Raw genomic sequence first — 11,672 nt, 5'->3', positions numbered from 1 at the left:
GCCACTGAACTCTGCCAAACTTTCTTACAGACCTTCTTGTATGTTCATTTTCTTACTCCTCAAGATAACTATTTCACACCTTGTCTTTCCAGCCCTTCTGCAGTACTTCCCACCGGTTCTACTGCCCTCTGTAAAAAAGAGGCAACCTGACAGCACCTCTCCTCTCACACTACCCCCTCCATCAACCTGCCTACATCTGTTCCCATGTGGACCAGGACTATGATCTCTGCTCAGATCCACTCACTCCACTTCCACTTCCTGAAGGATATTAATCCTGCAGCTTTTCCATCTCTCCTCCATCTCTCTCCTGGGTGATATCCATCGGCATGTTCTGATATTTGGTTTCTTGAAAGAAAATTAGGCCTCATCTCACAACTTCCATTTTCCTGCTTCCTTTTGCAGCAGCATTTGTTGAAAAACTTCATATAGTCCCTGCCTCTTACTCCTTTCCTATTCTCTCAACCCACTCTGGTTGCCTTCCTCTCTCAATGCACCAGTCACACTTGTTAGGGCCAACCAGTGATTTCCTTTTTTGCCAAATCCATGGCCACTTAAAATCTGTATCTTAGTTAACCGCTCCATGGCACTCGGTATTATTAACCTTGCCCTCTGTCCTTGGCAGACTTCTTTGTGCCATTCCAGGCACAACCAGCCAGTACTATAAATCTGTATCTCTGGGCAACCTCATTTAGAGTTGTAGCTTTAAATACCATAGATACTCAAATGACCCCAGAGTATTTATCTCTGGTCCTGACTTCTCACAGTTCCAACTGCCATTTGCCTGTTTGACATCTCAGATATCTAGTAGGTATCTCAAAATACAATAGAACTACTAAGGCAACCATATAATATATAATCAAAACTAGGACACTTTTGAGAATAAAAGATAAAGCTTACCATTGATAATTTTGTCAGGACAAGAACCAAACTAAACTCTTTCCAATGGTTTCCCATCACTCTTAGTGAGATCCTGTTCCTTAGATGGCATCGCGATGCTCTTCTTATCTGGCACTCAATCCTGGCACGGCTTTTACTGGCTGCCATTCTTTTTCCTGAACCTTCCTGTGTAGGTCACCTAACCTTCGGGTAGGTGACTTAACCCTTTCTCTGCCTGCATCGTATCTATAGAACAGTAAATAGTGGTACTCAACTTTAAGGATTCTAAAGCACAGCATGCCTGGCTCTTAGTAGATGCTGCATAGAAATGTCTTTCACTATCCTAAGGAACCAAACAGATTTGGATGGTAAGGGTTACTTGCATTTGCTGAATGAATAAAAACATGGCCTTTTTTTTTTATAGGTTTTTCATTACTTAAGGCCATGCACACATAGCACATAGATGTTTGAATGTCAGAGTCAACTGTTTGGTTGTCTATTTGTTACAGAGTTCAAGCTCCACAGATGAACGTGAGCCAGTCTTTATCTGGGTAATGTATATCTTGGAACAAGATTTAGAAAGAGAAACTTGGAATACTAACTAAAATCAGTACCAACCGTCACACACTTTCCCTTTCAAAGAGCCAGACCTGGATTATCGGAGTTTTCTAAAAAGTTGCCTACTTCAAATGTATGTAAGTTAGATCATTTCACATTTAAGGAATTTTACAATTTTCATAAAAATCCCTAAATTTGTTGTTAGTACTCCTTTGGCATGTCAGGTAAGGGCATGACTTTTCTTATGCCAACTCCTAAGCAATCCTTTTTCTGTTCATAGGTTTGAACAGAAGTCAGATCATAGTACATCTGGGCCCTGTTGCTTGGCAGGCAGGCTGCTCTAAGCTTATTTCCTCGTCTGTAAAATGGGGAAAGTAATGCACGTAAGAGTTCTCTGAGATGGTCAGTTTTAAGCTCACCACACAAATAAGCTCTATTCTTTTTGGATGAGAAATACTTTGTTCTCAAAGGCACTTGCTTATCCCAACCAAGAGACGAAATCAGCTTGCTCTTAAAAAAAATGTATTAGAAGTTTGCTTATTGTTTCACTTAACACTAATCTATAGAATTCAGACCACATTAGAGCGATGTTTCAGAGCTGGTGGTGAGGAAGAAGACAGAGTCTGTGTTCCAGATGAAATGTGCTATTTAAATAAAGATATATCCATACTTTGAATTAAGGGAGTGTACTTGTCAGTATCTTAGAAATGATTCACTCGCAAAGTATCACTCTGATGTGCCATTTACTAGTATAGGAGTTTTTGAAATAGCTCAAAGTCAAAATTACCAACTTTAAAATAAATGCAGTTTATATCTTAAAATACAGCAAGTGAGTCAGAGATTGTCTACTCAGGTGTAACTTAAGACAACTCAGAAGCTAAGCAGTTTCTTAAAATTACTAGTGCCTACAAACTGACTCCAGTCCCTGCTACTCAGCTTCACTCTGCAATGCTAGAAAGCAGCCACAGTCTGCAAGTTACTCTTCAATGTTTAATGGTGCCACAGGGTTAAACAATGGCCTTCCTTTTTTGGCCTGAATTTTGCCGAAGTTAGCCTCAAATTCTTTTTTTGTTCCACTTAGATTTACCAGATGTCCATCCTTTATTCTATAGCCTAGGGAATTCAGTTTCTTTATCCTGTACTGTACTATCTGCGGTGTTAATTCAAGAACCATTGGCGTCTCTTTTATCTGAGCTATGGAAATTCCTTCTTTCAATAATCCCTGAATTCTCTCTTCCAAAACTGGAACAGAATAATATAAAATGGCAGGACATTTCAAAACTAATTGCTTCAGGTCATGATCTGTGCATTTAAAAACATTTTTAGAGAAGGAAATGCTGTTCTGTATACTTCTGGGGCAAAGGTGAAAAAGAAATCCTTTGAGTTTGGAGAGAAGCTGGAGAATATCAGAGTTTGTGAAACCTTGCTCCTGGAGAAATTCTAGTGTTTCCTTTATAGCTGCAGAAGAATTCAGCAAAATAAATGGGTTTTGGCTTAGTAATTTCAGTAACCAAACTTTCACGTTGGCCTCGGAGCCACCTAAATTTAGGTAACTCTCTTGGAGAATACTTATCATTTGCTTATTTTTCTCAATAGGATTATGAAAAACATTAGATGCAGTTGTCAAAAACCTGCTAATGACCACATTTTTGAGTCCCAACTCTTGAAAGAACTGAATGTTCAGCTTCTGAGTTTCCTGGTCTGTAACAGTAAAGAAAGATTCTGGAAACTGTTCTATTAACCTGACTAACTCTTGCTCATTTTTGCAGACCAACTGCCAGAGTTCTCTCTGGGCGTTAACAGCCGTTGGACTGCAGACAATAGCTTCCGGGCAGCGTTCCAAAATACTGGCTACAGCGGTTTCATTAGCACCTAGTTGTTGTAAAACATTTGCGATTTCTTCAACATAGGTTTCATCCTCAAAAAGTACCCATCCTTTTAGTCTGCGAATTTTCCTGATGTCGACTGAAAATTTATAGAGCTTTTCCACTGTTCTTTTATTTTCTTTGTTTGACTGATGATCATTTGTATAGGTGAAGCACGCTAGAAAGGGTCTGTATTTTGGAGCCGATAGCATCTTTCTGAAAGAACACAGCCTGCAGGGCTGGGATCTTATCAGCAACTTCCACAACATGCCTGCAACCATTGGCTAATTGCCACCGTCCTGGGACTCAGAAGGTACTTATTGCACCTGTAAGAAAGAAAATGCAGGTTTTAACATATGGAGCACAAATTTGGGCTGTCAGTAGTAAGCACAGAAATAACACGGATGTAAATTAGACAGGAAAACTGAATTTTGCCAAAGTTGGCTTCAAACTTTTTGTGGAATATTACATATATCTTCTTAAATGTATAAAGTAACTAACATACCTCATCACAACTTAGACATCTTCTACACTATAAACATTGTGTGCTTTGCCACAACCTTGTGAAGTAGTTTCCATTTTACAGATCAGTAGTAAGGCCACAAACAGTTCAAAGATTCAAAGACCTCAAATGTCATTCTGATACAAATTCCCTTTTCTACAACTCGTTATGTTTTTCTTTAGGAGACATATTTTACTAATACACACACACACACACACACACACACACACACACACACAGCTTTTGTTTTTTTTTTTTTTTAACATTTTACATTTTCAAGTTTATGTTTAGCTGAAGCAAATACTTATGGGGGGGAGTCATCTCTAATTTTATATTGTAGAGTAAATACTTTTGCTAAATAATTATTACCCAAAGTCATTTTATTGAAAATAATAAGTGTAAGCTTGTTTTGTCAGAATTATGTGAAAATCCTTTTCATAAACCTAAAATTAAAGTAAATCTTAGCTAGGCAAAATGAGAAACGCTGTGACTGCCCCAGTGGAGCAGTGGGCAGTCACACTAAGTGGAACGGGGTCCATACTTGCACAATAGTCTAACCAGCTGCCCCCACTTGACAGCTTTACGTAGCTAGAGATGGCTACACTGTGCTTCCTGCATTATCCACTTCCGTGCTATTTTCTTGTTATTCTCTGGTAATTAAAGCATGCCTAGTTTACTGTTTGAACTTTCAGCACGCGAGAGTGGTTAAGTGTCACATCCCTGGCATAAAAGCATGTAGTGCTCAACTATTTAGCTAGTTAACAGCCTTCCTTATTATTTGTAGGTTTGAAGGAAAGTTGAAAAAAGCCATAGTCCAATCCCGGATAGTTGTGAAAACTATTTAATAATGCCATTGCCACATATGCCAAGGACTTTTCACTTTCAAGCCTGTCCCAACTAATGCAAATAAATCACTATTCTCTAAGGAAAAATAACAAGTAACAATATTCTCATTTTGGTTTACCATTTGTAATAATAGCTCATTGTTAGTGTCCATGGTGTCTAAAATAACTGTAGGCGTAGTTTCTGTTTTACTTCGAGTGGTTCAACCAGTTTTTTTTTCTTTTTAATGTAATTCCTAATACTAGTTTCCTTTAGATGATTCCTAAAGAGCCAAGATATAAATATTAGGCTATTTTATAAAATTTCTAAGAGGACCATGGATTTTAACAGGAAGGAAGAGGGAGATACTGCATAATGATGGGCACATGGAGCCCCACACCCCACAATCTTGGGCCTCACATCTGTACCACAGGCTGGAAGGAGCATGGACTCCGTAGCCAAGATGCCCATGTTCAGTCCTGGTTCTAATTTATGGGGTCATCTTGGGAAAGTTACTTAGCCTCAGATTAAGTATGTAAACAAGTAGTGACTAGAACAGTGTCTCACAGTAAATGTTCAATACTACTACAATATAGTAAATGTACTACTACTCCTCAGGATCATCTGTAAAATAGAGACAACTTTAACTTGACATAAACTTTACAGGAATACCGTGAGGGTTCAAATGCATGTCCAGGACTATGCACAAAGCCTGGTACATAGTAAGTACTCAATAAATAGTAGCCATTACCAGGAAATATCTGGAGCTAAAATTCTTGTAGTAATAGGAGTTTAAATTGTATTTTAGACAGAAGTACATTATTTACAAAGAGTAAGTGAAAATTGTGAAAACTATTTTAAATGCTTCGGTCGTCCCAAGTGACAGTTTATAAAAGCAATACGTTCTCACTTCAGAGGATCTGCCCAACTCTGAAAAGAATAAGGAAGTGGAAAAAGTCACAACTCTATACCACCTATAGACAACTGTTCATATCTGACATACATGTCTGTTTTTTTTTTCTGATTCTTGCACCCTTTATTATAATTTTGAACTACATACAAGCAAGGTTACCTGGTATATGAGAATTAGGGTGTAAGCTCAGCCTACAATTTGAAATTGTGAAGACTCAGAATTTTTCTTGAAAATGTCTTAAACCGGCACCACATTAAATACCAACATAATGTCTTCTAGGGAAGTCCAGTCCAGCAAGGGGTTCCTCAAGCACTGGAGCAGATCCCAGTGTTTGGCTAAGCACCAGAAGAAATAGTTGGCTTAGTGTGGGGGTCACATTACACAAAATGACAGACTAAACACTAGCACCACACTGACCACAGCAAGATGCTCCTGCCCAATGAGGCTGAGGGTAAAGCAGGCCGTCTCACATTTCCTGCTTACTCCAGGGTGAACTATCATGTACGTGCTCAGGTGGGTTGTCTCATAATTAAAGCTGCCTGTCTTGCTCTTTCTTTCTCTCTGATGAGCAAACACAGTTGATGAAGAAAAGTGAAAAGCACAAATGTTGTGAATCCTCTGTAATTAACACACATTTATATATACACAGTTTATTTATTCTTTTTTTTTTTTTAATCCACTCTAAGTATCTAAACTTGGCATCAAAAACACTCTAAACATTTAAAATGAGCACATCACATATGGGATAGATATAATTTTGTGATTCATTCCGTAACATCAAGTATGCTATTATTTTCTTTTAGAATGAATTCCTAGGAATGGAATTATTGAAGAGGAGTATGTGAACATTTGAAAAGCTAGGTTGTTACTTTATAATCCAGAACAAATGTCAGATGACCTTGTCACAAGCAGTATGACTGATTTTCTCGTTAGTTTTAATTCTATTTTGTAAAAAATGAACACAACACTAATTTAACTTTGTTTTCTTGTATTAATGAGGCAGAGCTTAATGAATTATTTTGACCATCTATTTCCTTTAGTGAATTAGCTATTCCTGCCTTAAAAAAAATTTTTTTTTTTAGTGTTTGTTTCTTTTTGAAAGAGAGAGAGAGAGAGAGAGAGAGAGAGAGAGACAGAATCTGAAACAGGCTCCAGGCTCTGAGCTGTCAGCACAGAGCCGGACATGGGGCTTGAACTGGTGAACTGAGAAATCATGACCGAAGCCGAAGTTGGACCCTTAACTGACTGACTCACCCAGGTGCCCCTATTCCGGCCTTTTTAAATAGCAATCTTTCTGCTTTTTAAAAATTGACTTACATAAACTCTTCATATATTAAAAAAATAATCCTCTTGTTTTTGGAAAGATTTTCTCCAGTTCACTTTTAGTTGTTGAAGGTACATTCCAGCATACCAAAATGGTTACTTTTTTTTTATTGTGCTAAGATATAAATTTTTCTCATTTAACTTTTTAAAAAAATTTATTTACTTATTTGTTCAGAGAGAAAGAGTGTGCGCAAGCAGGGAAGGAGCAAAGGGAGAGAGAGAGAGAATCCACAGGCTTGATGCTCAGCATGGAGCTCGATGCAGGGCTCGATCCCATGACCCTGGAATCATTACCTGAACCAAAATCAAGAGTCAGACACTCAACGGACAGAGTCACCCAGGCACCCCCCATTCTTACCATTTTTAAGTATACAATTCAGTGGCATGAAGTAAATCCACAATGTTGTACAACCACTACCATGATTTCCAGAACTTTCTCATCACCCCAAACACAAACTCTATTCCCATAAAACAGTAATTCCCCACTCCTTCCTCCTCTCAGCCCCCTTGTAACTTCTATTCTACTTTTGGTCTCTAGGAATTTGCCTATCCTTGGTACTTCATATCAGTGGAGTCTTACAATATTTGTCCCATTGCATCTGGCTTGTGTCACTTAGCATAATGTCTTCAAGGTTCATACATAATATAGCATGTGTCAGAACAAAGTGGTTAATTTTAAGTGGTCGAAGGGTCATGGAAGTTTCCCTTGATGATTCCTACTGCTTTATGCACTACATGATGACAAAAATTCACCCATATGTCCTTCTATATTTTTGTTTGATTTAAAAAAGACAGCTCCTTGGGGCGCCTGGGTGGCGCAGTTGGTTAAGTGTCCGACTTCAGCCAGGTCATGATCTCGCGGTCCGTGAGTTCGAGCCCCGCGTCAGGCTCTGGGCTGATGGCTCAGAGCCTGGAGCCTGTTTCAGATTCTGTGTCTCCCTCTCTCTCTGCCCCTCCCCCGTTCATGCTCTGTCTCTCTCTGTCCCAAAAATAAATAAACGTTGAAAAAAAAATTAAAAAAAAAAAAAAAGGCAGCTCCTTTAATTCACTTTAAATTTCTGTTATGAGCGGCAAGTCTAAACAGATTATCAACAGTTTGGCTATCTCCAAGCACTGTTTTTGAACAGTCCTTTCCTTCCCCATGATTTGTGAGGCCTCCTTTACTACACATTAAATGTAGCTTTGGGGCACCTGGGTGGCTCAGTTGGTTAAGCATCCAACTCTTGCTTTTGGCTCAAATCATGATCTCACAGTTTAGGAGATCAAGTCCCAAGTTGGGCTCTGCACTGACAATGTGGAGCCTGCTTGGGACCCTCTCTCTTCCTCTCTCTGTCCCTCCCCAGTTCATGCTCTCTCTCCCCAAATAAATAAGCATTAAAAAAAAATGCAGCTTTTCATTCTACCTAGCTTCCATCCTCAATTCCCTATTATTTTGCAAGTCCCTGAATAAGCCAGGAAGCTAATTTCTTTGCTGCATACTTGGCCCCCTCTGCCAGACCATTATAAAACAATCTCTGGGGCAACTCACTCTTGCACATCCCTCACCAAGGATGTCAAATCTCCTCAGCTTGGACCTCTAGCTTCCCTCAACCCCTATTCTACTCTCAACCAATGCTCTTGCCTCTAATCTGTGCAAAGAAAGGAGAGCAACTCATCACACCAAACTTAAATCTTCTGGTATCTCCCCTCCGCTACAAGTATACCCTTCAGTATCCAGGGTAATCCCTGCTCCTGTACTGATCCCAACCTGTCCGGCCTGAGACATCCAGACCCTTTCTTCCTTGTAAAATCACTCTTTCAGTTGTCCTCCTCTCTGGGGCTCCCACCCTTCAATTCAAAGTCTCTTCTCACTGCCACTCCACCTCAAACCCTATTTTCTCTTACTCTCAGTTAATTCTCACAGATCTTTCTTTTCTCTCCATTTCCTCCCCTCCTCCCTACATAGATCCCAATAAAGACAATTTCCATGTGACTAAAGCCAATGAGCACTCTTAGTTCCTCTCTCTTTTGACCTCTGCAGCTTTCAGCACAGTTGGCCACTTTCTCCACGAAATATTCTCTCACCTGATTTCCAGGACTCCCCGTCCTCCCAGTTCTCCCCCTTCCTTCCTCCACTCTGACTTCCCTTTATCTGTCTCCTTTGCAGGCCCATCTTCAAGACTTGATTTAGACCCTCTCCCCTTCTTACCTTACAGTTTCTCTTTAGAGATCCTGTTTTCATCCAGGGCTTCAGTTAATCACTTGAGCTTCTCTCCAACTTCTCAAAATGTGATCTTGTCATGTCCCTGCAATAAACTTTTCAGTGGCACTTTAGGATAAAGACATAAAACAAAATAAAAATGCCTTATACCATGGCCTAAAAGTCCTCTCTGTCTGGTCTCTGTCACCACCTGAATCTGTGCCTGCACCTTCCCCAACTCCCCCCCTCCCCCCGCCCCCGGCCAAAAAAAAAAAAAAAATCCACCAGTTCTTTTCAGTCTCTGGTGCTCTACACGTTCACACCACAGGGTCTTTGAAGACTGAGAGCTGTTCCCCATGCCCAAAGTACCCCTGTCTAACCGCTAGGTCTGTCACTTTCTTAGACCTCCTTGACTTTCATAAACAGATGAAGCCTCCTGCCCCCATTATAGGCTCTCACAGCACCAAGGACTGCTCCTTGGTGCCACTTGTCATTGTTGCAGCTGTTCATGTGTTGTTTCTGTCACCCTCCATGAGAGCAGAGACTGGTCATCACCATGTTCCAATGAATTGCTTCCCTACACTTCACTAGACTGGCATTTGCTAACTCTAAGAGGCTGGGCAGGTGGACCTTTGTGTGTGCTCTTCCACAGCACCCTGCTCTTGACCCTAACTCCTCTAAGTTCTTCACCCATTCAACCAGTTTTTTTCTTTTTCTCTTTTTTTAAGCTCATGCTGTGTTGTTAGACATTACACTAGACACTAGCTCTTCTGCTAAAATGTTTCTTCATACCTTGGTATCACAAACAGCACTGGAGAACCTAGTGAGAGCCACAGACTCTCTGCAAGCACTGGGAGGGCAAGGTCTGTGTGCCGTTCTGCTCTGTCTCTCGCACCCAGCAAAGAACTTGGTCCACAGGGGAACAAAATCAGTATTTGTTAACTGAAACTAAACGAAGAAACCAAGTTGGTGAGGCATCCTAATGTGGTGGCTAAAACTGTGATCTGTATGGGCTTAACTCCTGGTCATTAGTTGTGCTGTGACTTAAGGAAGTCATGTCACCTTTCTGAGCCTCAGTGGGGAGTGTCAGGAAAACCGGGACCCTACATCCTGGGTGCCTGTGAATTCTAAATTGGGCTAATACCATAAACTACTTACAGAGTATTCAGAAAATTTATTAAGTTATCACAACCACCCATTTTAATTTTTTTTTTTAATGTTTATTTTTGAGAGACAGAGACAGAGACAGAGAGACAGAGCATGAGTGGGGCAGGGGTAGACAGAGAGGGAGACACAGAATGCGAAGCAGGCTCCAGGCTCCAGGCTCCGAGCTGTCAGCACAGCTCGGATGCGGGACTCGAACTCATGAACTATGAGATCATGACCTGAGCCAAAGTCGGAAGCTCAACCGACTGAGCCACCCAGGCGCCCCAACAACCCATTTTAAAGATGAAGAAACAGATGTAGGTAAAGTAACTTGCCCAGGGTTGCTCAGCTAACAAAGGGCAGGCCTTGGATTTAAACCCAACAACTTGGTTCTAGGGTACAGCTCTTTCCCTGTGCCCTACACAGTAATAATGCTCTTAGCAAATGTGTGTTAGTTAAGTCACAATGTGGGCTATTCTGAAGCATTTCTCAGGAGTGAAATGCACAATTTTCATCCTTAACAGTCCCCTCTACAACACCAGTAATTTCAATTAAGTTCTACCTTTATAACATGTATGATCTGCTGACAGTTTCAAATTAACCCCAGTGTTTATAGGTAAAAGCGAGGACCGAAGGAAAAGACTCTCTCGGGCAATAATCCACAGCCACACATCCATCTCGTGGGGCCCGCGCGTTTCCAGAGAAACTTCTGACCTACGGCGCCGAGACATCCACCCCCGCCAGGCAGACGGAGTTGGGCTACCGAACAGGAGACTGGTTTCGCCGTGCGCGGCCCAAGGTCCCCAGCTCCTGGCCCCCGCCAGTCGGCCCCTGCGATTCTGGTGGTGCTCACCCCCAGGGGCGGAGAAGGCGTTGGGACTCACCTGTCCGCTCCGTTGAAGACACAGTCGGTCCCGGGTCTCTGGCTCCGTCCTTCCTCCCGCCCCCCCCCCCCCCCAGAAGGTTTCCCCTGGTGGGCCGTCTTCCCCAGACCTGGGAACAGGATCAAGGTCCCGAGACCAGGGTCCCAAGAAGCCGGCGAATTTCCCTCAGGAGTGCCACCCAGGCCACCAGCCCCTCTACCCACAGCCAATCACGAAGCAGGAGACCTGAGAGCCCCCCCACCCCAGACGTGAGCTCGCAGACGTATGTCCCCGGATTCCCAACGCAACCAATCAGGGCGCAGGACACAGGTTACGTGACCCTACGCAAAGCGGGGCTGCGCGGAGGAGGCCTGCCAGCGTGGGAATCAGCTTTCCTGGGAACAGAGCCAGGAGCCAACAATTACTGCGGCTGTTTTCACACCCTTTCCTTACCAGCATTTAGGAAACGGGAGTTCCGGTCGTTTTGTCCCTTGAGGAATGTCACCAGCCCATAAGAAAAAATGTAGAATTCAGAAGCCGCTGTGTCTTTAAGCAATAGCCATTTAGAATTCCCAAAATAATTCCATAGGAAAGAACTAATTTATAAAAGAAATGTAGTCAAAAC

At 41.8% G+C, this 11,672-nt stretch overlaps 2 protein-coding genes across 5 annotated transcripts in view; one reads left to right on the top strand and one right to left on the bottom strand.

Annotated features, from left to right (window-relative positions):
* Nucleotides 1–11,672, top strand: part of TMEM263 (transmembrane protein 263) — a 31,434-nt gene extending 19,762 nt beyond the window's left edge. The window contains exon 3 of the mRNA XM_040490995.1: nt 10,792–11,672. Within this exon, the coding sequence (XP_040346929.1) occupies nt 10,792–11,084 (293 nt within the window). The 3' untranslated portion in view covers nt 11,085–11,672. The remainder of the gene's footprint in view (nt 1–10,791) is intronic.
* Nucleotides 2,159–11,184, bottom strand: MTERF2 (mitochondrial transcription termination factor 2). Of its 4 annotated transcripts, none has more exons than XM_040490992.1 (3): nt 9,831–10,313; nt 9,048–9,154; nt 2,159–3,625 (listed from the first exon to the last, which is right to left on the bottom strand). In XM_040490992.1, the coding sequence occupies exon 3, from the start codon at nt 3,578–3,580 to the stop codon at nt 2,411–2,413; it is 1,170 nt and encodes a 389-aa protein (XP_040346926.1). In that variant the 5' UTR covers nt 3,581–3,625; nt 9,048–9,154; nt 9,831–10,313; the 3' UTR covers nt 2,159–2,410. The 4 variants fall into 4 exon arrangements, with proteins under 4 accessions (XP_040346926.1, XP_040346927.1, XP_040346925.1 ...); XM_040490993.1 differs by having other exon boundaries at nt 9,048–9,144; XM_040490991.1 differs by lacking the exon at nt 9,831–10,313 and adding an exon at nt 11,069–11,184 and having other exon boundaries at nt 2,206–3,625; nt 9,048–9,167.

Source organism: Herpailurus yagouaroundi, unplaced genomic scaffold, assembly GCF_014898765.1.
Source record: "Herpailurus yagouaroundi ecotype Mexico unplaced genomic scaffold, PumYag 182, whole genome shotgun sequence".
Classification (NCBI taxonomy): Eukaryota; Metazoa; Chordata; class Mammalia; order Carnivora; family Felidae; genus Herpailurus; species Herpailurus yagouaroundi.
Note: the sequence above shows the minus strand (reverse complement) of the source record. Positions and strands in the feature narration are given on the sequence as shown.

Coding starts and splice junctions, on each gene's coding strand:
- MTERF2 (XM_040490991.1), bottom strand. CDS start 3,580: ATGGTTGCAGGCATGTTGTGGAAGTTGCTGATAAGATCCCAGCCCTGC.